This window comes from Colias eurytheme, chromosome 21, assembly GCF_061535395.1.
Source record: "Colias eurytheme isolate Ceu_HAF_F1 chromosome 21, ilColEury1 Martin Lab GWU primary, whole genome shotgun sequence".
NCBI classification, from domain to species: Eukaryota; Metazoa; Arthropoda; class Insecta; order Lepidoptera; family Pieridae; genus Colias; species Colias eurytheme.
The window spans coordinates 7,508,489-7,525,469 of record NC_143000.1 but is presented as its reverse complement, the minus strand read 5'-3'; the positions used below and the strand labels follow the sequence as shown (position 1 = coordinate 7,525,469).

The window sequence follows — 16,981 nt, the reverse complement described above, 5'->3', positions numbered from 1 at the left end:
AACTTTTTACGGTGATGTCGCACTTGCATTGAGCAACAGCGGGGTTATTTTAAAAATTTCTGGTAATTAAACACCTATTTATGGGTTTTAATTTGGTTTTAATGATCATCATGTTAATAAAATTTTTGCACTTACCACATTTAGATTTCAATTTTTCGATTGAAGCCTTCTGAATAATAAAATGAAATTTTTAGGGTAGCTACCTGATAGATAGAGCGAGTTTTTAAAAGCCAAATGGAAAACTTTTTTTATGTGATTTTATTTTTTTATGGGCCCTTGAAGTTGTGAACATACTGGGTAATTTTATCTTTCTTGGCATTTAATTCTTTTTTTATTCCATTCGAAGATCTAACGATAGTAAATGTTACCATACTGAATTGGCCTATCTTTCAGCTTACCACACAAAAAAAATCAAGCATCTAGCGCAATAAGTCACGTCACCATAAATAAAAATCTCATCGTACTCAGCGATAGATGAAAAATTGAAAAAAATGTCATAACTCCGAAAATACGAAAAATCGCATAACATACATGGGGGTGATTCGGATAGCTCTCTAGGTCCTCTACCTCCCAGCTTCCGTTCATCACTACTTTTTGGGACACCCTGTATATATATATATATATATATTATAGTATTACTACAATAATATTATAAAACATTCCCGATTTGATTGATTGCATTTGCAAGGCGACCGTAGGAATTAGGTACCTACATAACTAAGTATAAAAAGTGTCTTTGTAAATTGTAGGTACCCACTATGAATGTAGGTATCTATAAATATCGTCGCATGAATACTCAATTCGCGGAAACGAATTTACAGAATTTACACAAATAATAATATCCAAACTCGCCTGGATAAACTTTCTCAAATGAATCTATAGTTTAGGTGGTCTGTTGCGGTTCTGCATCAGGTGTTTCAGTTTTCAAAATAAATTATTATTTTATATTTCCCGGATAATATAATAGTACCTACACAACAAAATAACTTTCATTCAAATCCGTCCAGTAGTTCCGGAGATTAGCGTGTACAAACAAACAGACAAACACAGACAGTTTTTTTTATTTACGGGATAAAACTCATCCTATGACCTTTCTCAGGTCTCAAGCTATATCTGCACCAAAATTAGAGCCCAGACATACATACAGACAGACATACAAAAATTCTAAAAACTATATTTATGTATAGATATGTACTACATATTACTATGTAATACAGATTATGAATATATTATATATATATATACATATACATATGTATATTATAAAAAAATACCTATTCAATGTAAGTACAGTTTTGACTTTCGTACGAATTTGTTATACCTATGTATAGATGTTATGTATGATTATCTAATACAGATTGTAAATATAATATAATATATGTACTATTCACAACCGGTTTACATATTATTTATATTATTATTTACTGGAGCGAACATAGGATCTGCCTATAGTAATAAACATATTATAAATCTTTCTTGACTTGATTGATTGCACCGCGACTGTAAGAATAAGGATATGAATGTTATTTACCTATCTATAGTAATTGCTGCTGCTATCGCGTCAATACTCAGCCCGCGGAAATTATTTTACAGAAACTAAACTTTCTCAAATAGGTAAATCAAGACTTATCTTTTTATATTATAATTATTATTTATTAATATTATAACAATACTATTATAACCTTCGACATTTAGTTATCTTTTCAATTTGAATCTTCTTTAGTTCTCGTTTCTTAAGTCTTTTCATTTTGTTGTTTACCATTTTCAACAAATCAATATTCGGCGTAATTATAAAACACGGCGCAGCAATTTTAGCGTGGTCTACTCGTCTCAACGGAGCGATAGCGTCTGATGTATGAAATAGAATCAGTGTTAGCAACCTGAAGTGAGCTGATTATCGTACCAGGGGCGTAAAATTATCGTACATTAGGCGTTTTTGGTTCGAAATTATCGTACTTTTTAGAATAAAGTCAATTATAAATAAATAAATCATATAAATTGTAATATTGATAAGTATGCAAGTTCTCTATAGTTAATCTTTGTTTAACTACCGCTGTCAAATCAACGGGACACTGAAACCCAAACGTTTTACGTGCCTTATTATTCATTATACTCTTTGGTTTTACGCGTGGTACAGACTACAGACCTGAACCGATTCCATTTCCACTTTATGTTCAATAAACGCGCCAAGTTTAAAATTCAATCTGACAAAATTTCACTGTTCCCATAAGGTTCCCATGAAAGTTCGATATGAAACACGTCAAAATTTCATATTTTTATGGGTGAAATAATATAAATTCTCGAATTTTGCCTGATAGAAATTATCGTAAAATCAGCGTACGATAATAACATGCTATCGTACATCGTACGTAGGCACCAAATTATCGTATTTGTACGATAATTATCGTACGGTTGGGAACGCTGAATAGAATTATGTTTTTAGCTCCCGGAACGTGCGATGGAAGATGATTTCTTGCGTAATTAAAAATATAGTAAGCGCCAAAAGTGTTTTATCGTGATTAAACCAAAACTAAAAGTAATTACACAAAATGCTCTGACAAATATCTTGCCTATTTTTTTTATATAATTGTTTATGAAAAAAAAATCATAATAAGTATTACCATGTCCAGTAAAAAACGAAAAATTGTGAAATTTAGAGGTAACTTCGTGAATTTTTTCTATCGAGTCAATTTCAATATTTTATGTTTTTGATCTGACAATATCATCGAAAATATCATCAAGTTTTACATATATTTTATTTTTTATATTTGGTCTTGAATATTACACGTATCAACTAAAAGTTGATTGGTGATTTGACTTTATACGCGCCCTTAAAGAGACCAATTTTTAGAAATTTATTCTTAACCATTTTTATAGGAAATTAGCTTAATGATGCATAACAAAAGAATTGAATAAATGAAGTAGGAAAGAAACATGGGTAAATAAGTATATAATATTAAAAATATATAAGGCAAATTGATTACTTTAATAGGATAATTAAATAATAAATATAAAAGCAAATAATTCGTATTAAGAATATAATAGATACATACATAAGCTAATAACATTATATAATATTTATATTTAATATAAAATGATAAATAATCGTAGGCTAATTTACAATTACTTAAAAAGATAATAAATATAAGAACACGGTGCACTGGCAGTAATTTCTTATAAACTATAGATATCCAATTAAAGTAAAAATGTAGTTTAATTAAAACAAAATAAACATTATTAAAAGTTTGTATAAAACAAAAGAGTTTAGCATCATAATATTCAAACTTAAATGCAATACTAACTTCATGTTGATTACAACTATGTTTCCAGAAAATAGTTATGTAAGACAATAGAATTAGGTGAGTAATTTTTAACATAATATAACAGAAGCATGAACTGGATACGAAACATTTTAAAAGATAATATAATATATTACACATTGCAATGAATTTGTAGTTGTTTGTGTAGAAACAAAGTAAACTGAAAGTGTAAAAAATTAAAACAAATTTATCATAAAAATTAAGAGCTAGAGGGGGGATCAGAATGCATTTTAAAAACACGGTCAATGTCTTCTTCAGTTTGTAATCTATTTATTGTACTAGAATCTGTACGCCTTGCAAAAACACGGCCCTCACGGGACCAAATATAACGCCACTGCAAAGCTTTGCCCATAGACCTGGCTTTACCGAAAATGACACGATTTTTAGGTGTCAGCCTTTCGTGAATATGGACTCGTCTTGCATCATGATTCGGAAGACCAAGGTCCGTGGTTGAAGTGCCACGCCGTACTCGAGCGTTTTTTAAGAAATCATCACGCAGCGAGCGTCTTGAAAAACTAATGCACAGGGGGCGCACACGGTTGTTTACATCTAAATCATAATTAGTTCCATCAGTTGTCAGCCGGCGTTTAGAGCCGACACGACGCGCGGACACGATGTCGCGTTCATCTAAAGATATCCCGAGTTTGTTCGCTAAAGTAATCGCTATATGTGAGGCTGATTCTCCATCGAATTCCGGTATACCTGATACTTCGACATCATTAAGTAGGCCCGCCTGATCGCGTTGATTAATTTCTAGTTGTAATTGTTTGATAGTAGTGTGCATATTTACGGTCTCCTGTGAAGTGGGCTGTTGTTTACATAGTTGAGACAGTTTCAAATGCAATGAAGTGTTCTCGGATTCTAAGTTATTTATGCGCTCACGGTAAGTTGATAATTCACTTTTGAGGTCCTTTAATTGTGAAAATAGGAAGTCGGTGGTTTCATTTAATTCCTTCTTTAAACCATTCATGGCCATGTTAATTTCGGTTTTAAAATTACTGGTAAGTTTTGTCTCCATATCGACGAATTTAGACTCAAGTAAAGCAGAAAATTGGTTTAGTGTGATAGAGGCTTGTTCCAAAGGGACACTTGTAATTGACATATCCTGAGCCATGTCCTCACAAGACATTATACTGTCCTCCATACCTGGTTCATGCAGTCTCCTCACAGGTGTATTTTCGCCTTTTCTACGTTGCGTAACATTAGAACAAGTTGGACATAACCATTTTCGATTGGAATTATTATAATGAATATTATAATAAGTAACACTCATATTTATACATAGCAGATGATAACACTCATTGCACTTAGAACAAACGACTTCGTCTTTTTTTATTATGTTGTGAGCACGCTGAGCACTGCATTTTATTTATTTTTATTATTTAGATTGAACTTAAAAATGTTTTCAAAGAAGATTGATACTTAGATTCACTTAAATTAAATATAAATGTAAAATAAAATAGGCAGAACAGAAAACAGCTGTTGAACGTTCCGTTGAACGTATAGTAGTGTAGTTTTCGCGCATTGCGCTCCCAGCTCCATACACAAGCTCCAGACGATTCAGTCGCGGTTCATGAGAACGGCGACTGGAGCGCCCTGGTTCGTGCGTAACGTGGACCTACATAGGGACCTAGAACTCCCCACCATAGCCCAATGGATGAAGCAAGCGTCTAAGCGCTACTTCGACAAGGCTAAAAACCACCCCAACCCATTGGTGACAAAGGCCATCGCATACGTCGCGAATCCCGATCCCACTCGTCGTCGCAGGCGGCCGAGACACGTCTTGGACGACTCCGACGACGACATTACCAAAGCCAACGCACGGCTAGACTCGGCGATTGAAGCCCAACGTCGAACCAACCGCGACACCGCACACACCACAGCAGAAAGCGTACACCGTCTTCGCCGGCGAAGACGAGGTCCCTTGTTCCGCGTTCCCGCGCCCACCCGGGTGAGCGCCCGTCCGATTAGGGCCCTTCTGGCCTCCTCCACTCAAGCGACAGCTCAAGCCGAGGTTCGTGGTCCCCGTCAAGGGGGGACGCCCTTGTGCATGTCGCTACCAGGGTGAACCTTCAGTTCACCCCCGCGTCCGCGTTAAAATGTAGAAGCCCTTCTGGCTAACATTGAGAGACACCACACAAAAAAAAAAAAAAAAAAAAAAAAAAAAACATACAGACACACGGACGTCCAAGACAGAACTTTTTTAAACTGTTTTTTAACTAGTTTAAATAACAAAAATGACATCAAAAATATCATGAACGTTAAAAATAGTGTTTTTTCTTAATATGTGTGTGTATGTATTATCTTACAAGTGCAATGTATGATACATAAAGACATTTTAAGTTTGAAAAATCAGATGTTTTGCGCGAAGTGACAGTAGTACCCACCTCAACGCTTCGCTTATGAGGCGTGCAATAAAAGCGAGTTCGTGGTGCCAATGTTTCAGGGATCTTAGAGTATTTTTCTTGACAATATTCATAATTGTGGTATAATTTCCTTTTAGTATAGTTATGCTAAATATCTTTAAAGATATGACGAAATATTATGACAGATATAATATTATTTAATATTTAAAATTGAATAACTGCGACTCGGTCCGGCGACACTAGGGTTCAATGCAAATATTTTTTTAATGACCTCTTTTAATTTCTTAATAGATATTATCGTATTAATAATAATTTTAAAATAAAATATGTACATCTTGTTTTATACTTCTGATAGATTCCGTAGATATCTGCGGTATTTTTGCACCCTTAAATATTTACTATATTCTGTTTTCAGTTATTGTTCTTATAGCGGCAATATCATCACTGAATTTTTAAAATGTTTTACTATCTCGTTTCGTGTGATACAACCTATTGTCAGACGGACAGATAGACAAACAGAAAAGTTTAAAGCCAGCCAGGCTCAGTAATAAATAGACATCGGATTATATGCATTTGCATATTTGCATATGCAAATGCATAAAACTCTCTAATTACGGCGTTAGTGCATATTTTAGCCTTTTCCCCCAATCGTGCATATTTCGTTAAGTAGCGGGAGTTTTGATTGGTCGACTAACCTTTATTAGCCAATCAGAACGCTCAGCGAGTAAACAAACCCTATTTTGGCATGGTAAAATGGCAAAAAATTACAAAATGGGCTCCATTTTAAGTAAATTTTGAGCCATTCAAAATAGGGCTAGATTACCTTTTTGGGGCTAAAAACTTAAAACACGGGTTGAATTCCAAAAAAGGGCTAGATTTAGCCCGGAAAGGTCTAAGGTGGCAACACTGGGCTCGCGGGTGACAAACGTCACAAATTTGCGCTCGAAAATTTAGTAAAAATGCTTAATTGTATACCTATTGGCACAAAAACTATACTTAATTTCAAGAAAATTTTAGTTTTTGTACAATCTTTGATTTTAATATATAAAAATAATAAAGGTTTTTTTGATTTTGTATTGTGCATATTTTAGGCATATCAGTCGTTTTTAGTGCATATTTCGGCCTTTTTTAGTGCATATTTGCATGCATATTTTAGCATTTTGTTAGTGCATATAATCCGATGTCTAGTAATAAAGTTCCGTTTTACCCTTTCGATACGTAACCCTAAAAAGTATAGGCGTATTTTACCCTCCAACTTCAAAGTCTCCTTCGATTGAAATTACTCTAAAAAAAAATTAAAGACTATCGCTCAATTACTTTATAATAAATGTATTTATTATCTAATTTATTAAATTAATTATATCTATGTGTAAAAATACATAGTTATTACTTCTGCATTCGCTATTTGTCTATTTTAAAATTAGTTCTGTATTAGATTGTATAATTGGTTCTTTTTTAATGAATACTATTATGATAACACGTATAAAAGCCATAAAAAATTGTTTCATATATTATTGTTTAAGAGAGAGCCGATCATACAACTTCTTCCTATTATATTATTTTCTGCTTGACAAGGTAAGTCAATGGCTTTTTATCTTTAACCCCTTGACCATGACTGTACTGCCAGTTTGACGAGGGTCGCCCTAGTAAGTAGTCATGCCCTTCGCACTTCCCATCCATGTCAGCTTACTATAAAGATTTAAGATACGCTGGGGCTTTGGTACTAATCACATCGAAGAGAAGAGATGCAAGATGTAAACGCCTACGGTGGTCCATGTTGAGGATATTAATTTTAGGATTAGATAATACCTACATAAACTTGAAATTTGAAGTCGTAGGTAGCATGCAATTTATTAGTTAATTTTTTTAAGGTTATAGGAAACATTTGCATTACGAAAATTAGTGTTTCATTAAGATTAATGCCTCAGACCCCGGAATATAAAACCCTGATATATTCCTGAAAATGCTCTCCCTTTTCGGAAACAGATTTTTTAAGTCTACTTTATTTAATAATTATCAAGACTAAAAGTATTCTAGTTATATTATGTAACTCCATGCATGTTTAACACAAGCTTTCTCGAAAACAGTTTAAAAAACAACATCCATATGAAAGAGCTTTCCATGGATACTTAGAGAGAAATTACATCTGAAAAAATAGCACCTAACCTATTTTTTATACAATAGGAAAAGAGCCACCGAAGCATCTCACTTCGTTGAGATAAAATCGAGTAAATCCTTCATTGTTTATCAAAAGACTTTAAAAATAATTATTTATTTAACTTCCTTGCAAGTTGCAATACAAACGAAAATGATTTGGTTTTGTTAATTTCTGCTCTCTAAATTAAAATTTAAAAGGCGTCTGTGTAAAGTCAATTTTTCATCGTACTATTTCCTGTAAGCACAAGATCATAAGCATGAATACAGCCCTTTAATAGTGTTTTGATTGTTTTTTATTTATTATTTATTCTTTTACAGCCTCCTCAACCAACATGTTATTATTGCTAACAGTTATTTCAATAGCATTAAGCTCTGTGTACGCTTCCGATGGGTGCTATAAAATAGGAGATGCAGTACAACCATCATATAATTTAAGCGTTCCTATGGCTTTCATCAAGTATAAAATAGTAAAAGATTATCTACCCGTCCCTCCGCAGGATTTATTGGAGGTAAATATACAATTCAGTTACTCCATGTCCAAATTTCACACAATTCCAGTTTTTACTCTTCTATAAGTGGTAACTATTTAAACATTTATTTCAACAGAATATAAATCACCGATAACAATAATATGTTAAATTAATTTACAACCCAATAATTTATGTACATTACCGATAAAAATGTTCTTAACTATTTAATGTATTAAAACGAAATATTAAATTTTATCGCCTACCATTAAAATAGAGCAACGATTGAGATTGACGTAATTTGATATTTTTTTCCAGGCTGGTTATATTTCAGTGAACATACAACTTGGAACAAAGTTTTCTCCTCCAAGGACCTTCAACCCCACAGGGAGAGAACAAACATATGTTAGGTATCCGAAAGCAGTTCAAGGTCAACGATATGCTTTAATCCTACTGGGTGAGATAAAATATTGATTTATCCTAACTATATTCATACATGTATTAACACCTCAGATTAACACATACATAATATATTGTTTTCATTGGAATACGTACTTAGCTTACTGCTATGATTTTTTAAATACTACATTAGACTAATAATGCGCTTAATGTTTCTAATAAAAACACTTTCTGTGCACATTTTTCATCATTATATTGAACCTATTGATGAATCGAAGTATCAATAGATTTTTTTATTTCCATAGAAACATTTCATGATATTTTTACGTCTAATCCAAATGATCTTTTCTTTAGACATTGATGCGCCTTCGCCTTCAAATCCTAAAAGGGCGTATATACAAGGGCTATTCCTGAATTGTCCTTTTGACGATTTTCTGGGCGGGAACATAGTTGTACCCTACGTCGCTTCTCAGCCAACGCCGGGCAGCGGGTACCATAGATACGTTAGCTTGGTGTATAGACAATCAGGAAATATTAATCCTAACACAACAAGTCTGTTTATGTAAGTACCTAGTTAGCATGTTATTTTAGTTTTAGTTTTATATATAGTTGAAAATACTGGGCTACATTGAAAAACTGTTATTACTTACCAGATACCAATCATTATTCAATTAAATGTATTATAAATTAGGGCGAAAAATTCTTTAAAATAAAGCATAGATAATATTTATTACTACAAAGTACTGAAATATACGGAACATTGAATTTCTTCAATAAACGGCAACAGAAATAATAAAATTAATTTTAATTTAATTTTGCAGGTTAGCCAAAAATCGTGAAAGATTTTCCGTCGTCAATTTCGCCAAAGAATATAACTTAACAGGACCCATGGCCGGAAATTTCTTCCTCGCTCAATATACGATGTGTGAAAGTCGCCAAGAAAATTTGTTTAGTAACAGAATTAATCTACGTGACGTTATTAATAGAATAAGATCAATTCTTTAAACTATTAACAATCATTGAGGTATTTTGAACTTATCACTATTATTTCCTACTATAACGGCGAAAGTCAGTCTCTTTTCTTCTAAACCACTGAAACAAATTGGATGAAATTGATTGGAACATTTTAGTTTTTATATTTCGTTTACATACGCAAACTACATACTTATGAGGTAGTTACTAGATGTTGAAAAATAAAATTCTTTCAGAAAGCAGAATGCCTTTTCTTTCCATTCTTTTCGTCAATGCTTCGAGAGTGGCTTTAATTTATTAGTGAAATAATCATAATAAAATAGGTCACGAATTAAAGGGGTATGTACGGTTTAAAAAAAACACAACCATATTACAAATTAATAAATATTTAAATAAATTCAATAAATACATATAAAATTACGAGTATTTACATGGCGTACTACGTTAGATTGTAAAAAAATATACCTACATTGAGATTATCTAACCACAATACATACAATAAATATGATATCATTTCTTCAAAATATTCTTAATAAATGTCTAGTTTATGCTCCCAAGCTCTTATACAGAAGAGGCACGTAGTCGTCAAACTGAGCACGGTAGAAGTTGCCGGCTACTGGGGTTCCCAGATTGTACTTCTCTGCGAATTTCTTGGTGGAGAACGCAGCTCTGCCATCTATGGATCTGTGAACAATTATTTTAATATTATGTACTCTGTTTGAGTCTGTTATCATCATCATCATCATCATCGGCCCATATATGTTCAATCCCACGGCTAAGACACGGGCCTCCTATAAGTGTATCTTCGTGAAGTAAACTTTTACTGATGCTTAATATTGTAATAGATTTTAAGATGTACAAGTTAAAAAAAGACAGGACATATTTGTTGGTAATTAAATTTGCTAATATAATTGCCAGGTGTTAATTTTTGTTGATTTATAACAGTACTCATGCTCCTTCTAAACCAAATACCATAAACAATAATAATATCATCCAACAAGCAAAAACTTACTTGTTATTAAGTCTCTTTTCATCGAAGACCAATTTCTTCGGCTGCTTATACAAAATGTAGACATATCGGTGGATACCGGTGCCCTCTGGCGGTCCAGAACCGATGTAACCAGAGAGGACCTCCCCAGAGGCTACGTCACTGCCGGGAATGTTCACTACTAACCAATGGTGCCATTCACGGTATACTAGTTCAGGGCCATCGTAGTTATCTGGGTCTGGAAGTGAATAGACGTTGGTTTGTCTTTATATTGATGAGGTTTCACGCAGTTATGTGTGTGTGAGTTACATTATAAAATACGAAATTAGACAGCTATTTTTATGGAATTCAAAAGAATAGGGGATATCAAATATGCTAAGATGTTTTTAAAGTTAGATACGTCGTTGGTAATACGTGTGAATTAGGTACATAAAATCAAAAATTACGAAGGAATTACTAATATACTATATAATATATTATTTTCTATTTGCATCTTACTATATTGCCTATTATTAGCAAAGAAAAAGATCGTCTGTTTGTCCGTCTTTGCCTTTAAGCATAGCTCTACATTTCCACCACCTCCTCGATACAGTGGTTGATGCGTGAGCGTAACACCGAGGGGTCCTGGGTTCGATTCCCGGTGGAGACAAAGAAAAAAAAATGTCTTGGTCTGGTAGGACACAGAAGGCTGATCATCTACTTGTCCCTAAGGAAAATCGATCAGTGAAACAGATGTATAATGCATCTGCCCCTAACCCCACGAGGGGACAAGGGACTTCACTGTTATAGCTCTGCATTTTACAACCAACATTTACTATTTTTCATCCAGTTACAATCAAAAGGAATGTTAGAACTGCATCGATAAATCGATTTTCACCTTACATTACGGGATGCAAGTATGCTGTGAGGAGATAATTGTTATTACCTGTAAATACAAGGGTGTAGTACGCATTGGGGTCTGCTTCGTACGAGACTGTAGGCTGATCCTTCACTTGGGTTGGAGTCAGCTCGTTACCAAGCTGAGCCTCTGCACCACTCGGGTACTTCAGCTGAAATGTTTATTTGTTTGAATAACAAAGATTAATACTTTATCATACAATCCCAGATTGTGAATACCATTAATTTATTATTAAAATTAGCGAAATACATGACTAATTTTAATAAATATCTAATATTTAATGCTATTCACAATGATAGAAAAATCTATATATATTAGCGGTCCGCCCCGGCTTCGCCCGTGGTACATATGAAAAATAGATGTTGGCCGATTCTCGACTTACCCGATATGCACAGAAAATTTAATGAGAATCGGTCCACCCGTTTCGGAGGAGTATGCAGACTAACATTGTGACACGAGAATTTTATATATAAGATAAAACTCAAAGGTGACTGATACCTATAGTGATCTATCAACGCACAGCCCAAACCACTGGACGTATCGGGCTGAAATTTGGCATGCAGGTAGATGTTAGGACGTAGGGCATCCGCTAAGAAAGGATTTCCCGAAATTCTTGCGGAAATGGGGAAAATCGGGGATGCACATACAAAGTCGTCGGTGGAAGCTAGTTATAAATATAGAAGAAGCTCTCTAATTCCATAGTAAAAGAGCGGGATAATTTTAAATTGATTTTTATTAACTACCAGAAATTATTTGTATGTAAATACGATTGCTCTATATATGAAAGGTTGGAGCAAAAACTTATATATAACTATTATTTATCATATAAAAATAATAAAAAACCGGATATATCCACATAACTAGAGATTACAATTTACGAGTCTACGTTGATTAAGATTATTATTTGTTTTAACAATTCAGACATTCTAATCATTGTTTTTGCAATTCAAACGATAAGATATATTATATCGTACCTAATAGTAAATATATAACTGCCATGTCATCATAATATATTAATTATCAAGGCTATAAATTTAAGATCAAACACTCAATCGATATAATTTTTATGAATTACGTAACTACGTACGACGATAAGACAAAGCATTTTAATATCTTGTTCTATTATCACAATTAGTATAAATATATTGAAAAACGGAACAAATCAATCATATCCTGACACATATTTTATCATTAGAATCTTAATAGTGCTCAAAATTCCCATTTGTAAAAAAACATTTTATTTAACAATCAATTTTTACGAGTTTTCTATTGCGCGTTTTATTTTCAATTGTTTCAAGCTATAACTGCCTTTTTCAGTTGCCCTTACGTTTTATTTATACCTATTATATTAATTATTATCAAACGACATTTCACGTACCTATGCTATATCTATATAGATTTATTTTTTCAATCCTACAGGCTACACTAATATTATAAATGCGACAGTTTGTGAGGATGTGTATGTGTGTGTTTGTTACTCTTTCACGCAGATATTACTGAACCGATTACAATGAAATTTAGCACACATATAGATGGTAACATGGATTAACACATAGGATAGGTTTTATCCCGGAAATCCCACGGGAACGGGAACTATGCGGGATTTTCTTTGAAAACGCGGGCGAAGCCGCGGGCGGAAAGCTAGTATGTATATACATAATATAAAAATGAATCCCTACTTCCATTGGTCGATCATGCGTGAACAAATGGACCGATTTCGATTATTCTTTTTTTGGTGTATTGTACGTTATTACCAGGAGATCGATCTTATGAAAGAAATCTGAAGAATTTACGTTAAAAATAAAAATAATAAAATGAGAAAACTTAACGGCTAACTACTTTAACTTTATAGGACTGCGTCTGTCGGGTAAAGGCTTATAAAAGAAAGTCGTGTTAGTTATACCATTTACAACTGAAGATCGGCTAAACGGATTTTAATGATTTTTGGTTAAAAGAGGAAAAATAAAAGAATGCAGTAAATAGTAATTGACAAGCAGGGGAATGAAAACTTTAATGTCTTTTGCTGTTCATAGAAATATTCATAGTTTCATTTAAAGCATTCTTGCTATCGATTAAATTATTAAAAAGAGGAACTTACCGTGATAGTTTTAGCTGGTGGTGATGGGATAACATCTGGTACAATTTTGCTGGACTGAAATGCGCTAGAAGCCATGATTGCTAGAATAAAATAAATTAATTTATAAAGAATAGAAAAAATTCGATCACGAGGCGGGACACGAACCCGCATCCTTTCACGCCAATCCGGGGCGGACGCTTGACCAACTCAGCCACCCTTGACCCGACAGAGCGATCGAATTTATTCTATAATTCTTTCAGTTTGTCTAAGGGACAAAATAATATTACTAAAATAAAGAACCAACCAAAGTAGTAGGTAGGTGCATGAGCCTTTCAATTTGAAATTTTATATATGAAGAAAATATTTTTCTTATGGGACTAAATGCTTTTCGTAGAGATAAAAGAAGAATTTGAAGAAGTTTTATTTAACTTAGTTTGGGACCCACTGTCGTATAATTTTAAAACATAAATGGACAAATAAATTTATTTCAATTACTTAATTTCATTTATAGAAATTTATGATTAGGTGTCGGACGAAATTGTAAAATATCGTCATGCGAGTATAATTTCTATACCTTTCATTGACAATAAAAGTGCAAACTTAATATGAGCACCAATTTTCTGAACTTCCTTTTAGGTAAGTACTTACAGTAATGAATAAATTATAAATAACATTTATGATTGTATTTCCACACTCGAGGATACATGGATAAAATAATTTTTTGATTTAATAGTCAAGAAGAAAAATAAGAAATGTATCTAAAAAATTACTAAAATTTTACTTGTAAAAAAATCGCTCGCTAATCCGGCGAATTTTTTTAAATTCATAAATATTTATTGCGCTATTATTTTTTTCGACAATTATTAATATACCAAATTTCTTGTCAATTAAATATTTCAAGAATACATACCTATTGTAATTAAAAAAACAAAAGCTCGTATTTAATTCTTCAAGATATTTGATCTTTAAAAACAAAATTGAGATCCTATTCTAGCAAATTCTAGACTTATTTAATTCCTAATTTATTAAAGTGCAAAAAATTATACCTTATGTGCTCGAAGCCAAACCGCAAGTGACGAGAATGAAATATCTATAAAATTTAACGCATGCGATAAAAATCTACTCAAACAATGGATATTGTGCGATAAATGTTCACCTTGTTCTTGAACTTCGCGGTTTTGATTATGTTTTAAGTTGAAAAAAAAGTGAAAAAAATCTAAATATTTATTTGAACACGTGTGAGATTAGAATTTATGGGACGGGTTTCCTCGTTTATTCCCAATGTCTATAAAAACTATACTATAGTTGAAAAGTTTGTTCTTTTAGTTTGTACCAATATGACGTCGTTGGTTTGAACGCACTAATCTCAGGAACAACGGAGTCTTGACAGATTCCAGGACACTATCCCTGCTAATAAGAAAAAATGTAATACTTGTTATGTTATACTATACGTTTTAAAGGGTATATGTACGTATGTAATTTATATGGTCGAGGATTATCTTGTCTGAGAAAGACTGTTAAAAAAAAGACGGGTTGCACTCCAGGAGTGCCGGCAGAAGTGAAAACTTGATTATTAACGTTGAGCATGTTTGATATTTTGGAATGGTATCCGTCTTACGCTTTTTCGATCAGGTCACATGTTCTGACGCGAGTTTAAGATTTTATACCCATTACAGAAAAAGTGCTCAACGCCGCTAAAGAAGTTTTCACTTCAAAAATGTTTCATATTAAGGTTTTTAACTGATTCTAATATGGAAAAAGGGAAAATTGAATAAATAGGATATTATTTTTGGTAAAATAAGGTATAAAATGGTGGATTGTGTTATAAATTACAAGACATCATAAACAATTCATTATTTATTTTTGAAACAAATTCACTAAACAGCTTACATTAGTGACAATGGTTTTCTTAGTGAATACAAGTTCTAGGGAATAATATTAAATTCACAGATAATTAATTTTATCTATCTACACTTTATACAATACAAGTAGAAATTATATAATTAATCTAAAACTAAACATATCGCTTTCATAATTTAAACATAAAGTATCTATATGTATATAATGCAAGTATTATTTATATGAATATATTATTTTTGTAAATATGTTATATACAATTAATCTTAATATAGGAAGGAAAATACGTAGGTATTTATAATAAAAAATCAATTTAAATTATTTATAATACTAAAATAGAAGAAATAGTCAATAATTAAATAAAAACAAATCTAACATAAAATGAATAGGATTAAAATTTAAAATACAACATTTTAATGAAAAATATTAAAGGAAAATCGAATTAAAAAATATGGGAATTCCTTTATTTTTAAAAGATTTTGTCGACTAGTAATCACAAGTGTGACCAATTTCGAACCTTAAGAATAATACCATAAAGGTCGATTTTATATGTTCATGTTTTATGTTTTGTGTTCACTTTGATTCCATTAGAACTATCTGAATTAACTGCCTCAGTTGTTTTACTTGTTCTTATATCGTAAATGTTTTTTATTTCGATAAAATATGTAATGTTTTAGAAACAAACGTGAATTTTTAATTAGTTTTTTGTGCTAACATAATTCAACTTTAAATAATAATAATAGTTAAAAAAAAACTAAAAAACACGCTTTTTATAGAAAACCGAACTAAAAAATAGAAAATTTTATCAAATTGGTGTATTGTCATCGGTCCTCAATAAATCTACAAAGTTTGAACGAAATCTGGCCGTTTAAAGTGGGTCAAAATCGCGCCCAAAGAAGTCGGTTACAAACAAACATACAGGTGAAGCTAATATAAAGCGTGTAAAAATGACATTACTGTTAACAGAATCATCAATATTCGTAAAAATTTAAACATTATAAATCAACTAGGAATTCGAAAAAAATTAAGAATACAAATATTTCTACGTAAAACATAACAAGTCCTTAACCAAGTATATATTTTCATTTTTCAGCCTTACTTACGACATGATTATTTAACTTATCAGTAAGTACACAGACTACTGCTTATAATAATTATTCTTTAAGAATAAATAAATAACAATATTTCAGATTTCCATAGGTACATCTGAAACTGACCTACAACAATCTCTCTCACAAAGATTGGTGGCATTTCATTACTACAAAATATTTGGTAAAGCCATGACACTAAAACTTTAGGAGCCTACCACGACTAAATTCTATGGCGAAAACATTTCGTGCAAACTTAATACGACTCTACAAATATCTCTTTCCAACATATCGATTTAACTTGATGAAAACAAAATTTAAAGTATAAATTTTCATAAATCATAAAAAATGTGTACAAGCTTGAATGAAACACGATTCATATCGATCTATTA

The 16,981-nt window shown here is 32.2% G+C and overlaps 3 protein-coding genes across 3 annotated transcripts; 1 reads left to right on the top strand and 2 right to left on the bottom strand.

Moving 5' to 3' along the window:
• Nucleotides 1-3,519: 3,519 nt before the first annotated feature.
• On the bottom strand, nt 3,520-4,449 carry LOC149899279 (uncharacterized). Its single transcript, XM_090114633.1, has one exon. The coding sequence runs from the start codon at nt 4,447-4,449 to the stop codon at nt 3,520-3,522; it is 930 nt and encodes a 309-aa protein (XP_089970759.1).
• A 2,757-nt stretch (nt 4,450-7,206) lies between these two features.
• Nucleotides 7,207-9,920, top strand: LOC149899278 (protein D1-like). The gene is made up of 5 exons (XM_090114081.1): nt 7,207-7,261; nt 8,162-8,352; nt 8,629-8,767; nt 9,064-9,271; nt 9,531-9,920. The coding sequence occupies exons 2-5, from the start codon at nt 8,176-8,178 to the stop codon at nt 9,712-9,714; spliced, it is 708 nt and encodes a 235-aa protein (XP_089970207.1). The 5' UTR covers nt 7,207-7,261; nt 8,162-8,175; the 3' UTR covers nt 9,715-9,920.
• Nucleotides 9,921-10,049: 129 nt separating this feature from the next.
• On the bottom strand, nt 10,050-14,706 carry LOC149899277 (phosphatidylethanolamine-binding protein homolog F40A3.3-like). The gene is made up of 5 exons (XM_090114153.1): nt 14,691-14,706; nt 13,666-13,745; nt 11,595-11,718; nt 10,694-10,907; nt 10,050-10,365 (listed from the first exon to the last, which is right to left on the bottom strand). Exons 2-5 carry the CDS (start codon nt 13,738-13,740, stop codon nt 10,227-10,229), a joined length of 552 nt encoding a protein of 183 aa, XP_089970279.1. The 5' UTR covers nt 13,741-13,745; nt 14,691-14,706; the 3' UTR covers nt 10,050-10,226.
• Nucleotides 14,707-16,981: the final 2,275 nt, after the last annotated feature.

Excerpts from the sequence above, each read along its gene's own strand:
- LOC149899279 (XM_090114633.1), bottom strand. The coding sequence starts at position 4,449 with ATGTCTTGTGAGGACATGGCTCAGGATATGTCAATTACAAGTGTCCCT.
- LOC149899278 (XM_090114081.1), top strand. The coding sequence starts at position 8,176 with ATGTTATTATTGCTAACAGTTATTTCAATAGCATTAAGCTCTGTGTAC. Across the intron at positions 8,353-8,628 it reads CTCCGCAGGATTTATTGGAG|GCTGGTTATATTTCAGTGAA; the intron begins GTAAATATACAA and ends ATTTTTTTCCAG. Across the intron at positions 9,272-9,530 it reads AACACAACAAGTCTGTTTAT|GTTAGCCAAAAATCGTGAAA; the intron begins GTAAGTACCTAG and ends TTAATTTTGCAG.
- LOC149899277 (XM_090114153.1), bottom strand. The coding sequence starts at position 13,740 with ATGGCTTCTAGCGCATTTCAGTCCAGCAAAATTGTACCAGATGTTATC. Across the intron at positions 10,908-11,594 it reads CTACACCCTTGTATTTACAG|ACCCAGATAACTACGATGGC; the intron begins GTAATAACAATT and ends ATTCACTTCCAG. Across the intron at positions 10,366-10,693 it reads GAAAAGAGACTTAATAACAA|ATCCATAGATGGCAGAGCTG; the intron begins GTAAGTTTTTGC and ends AATTGTTCACAG.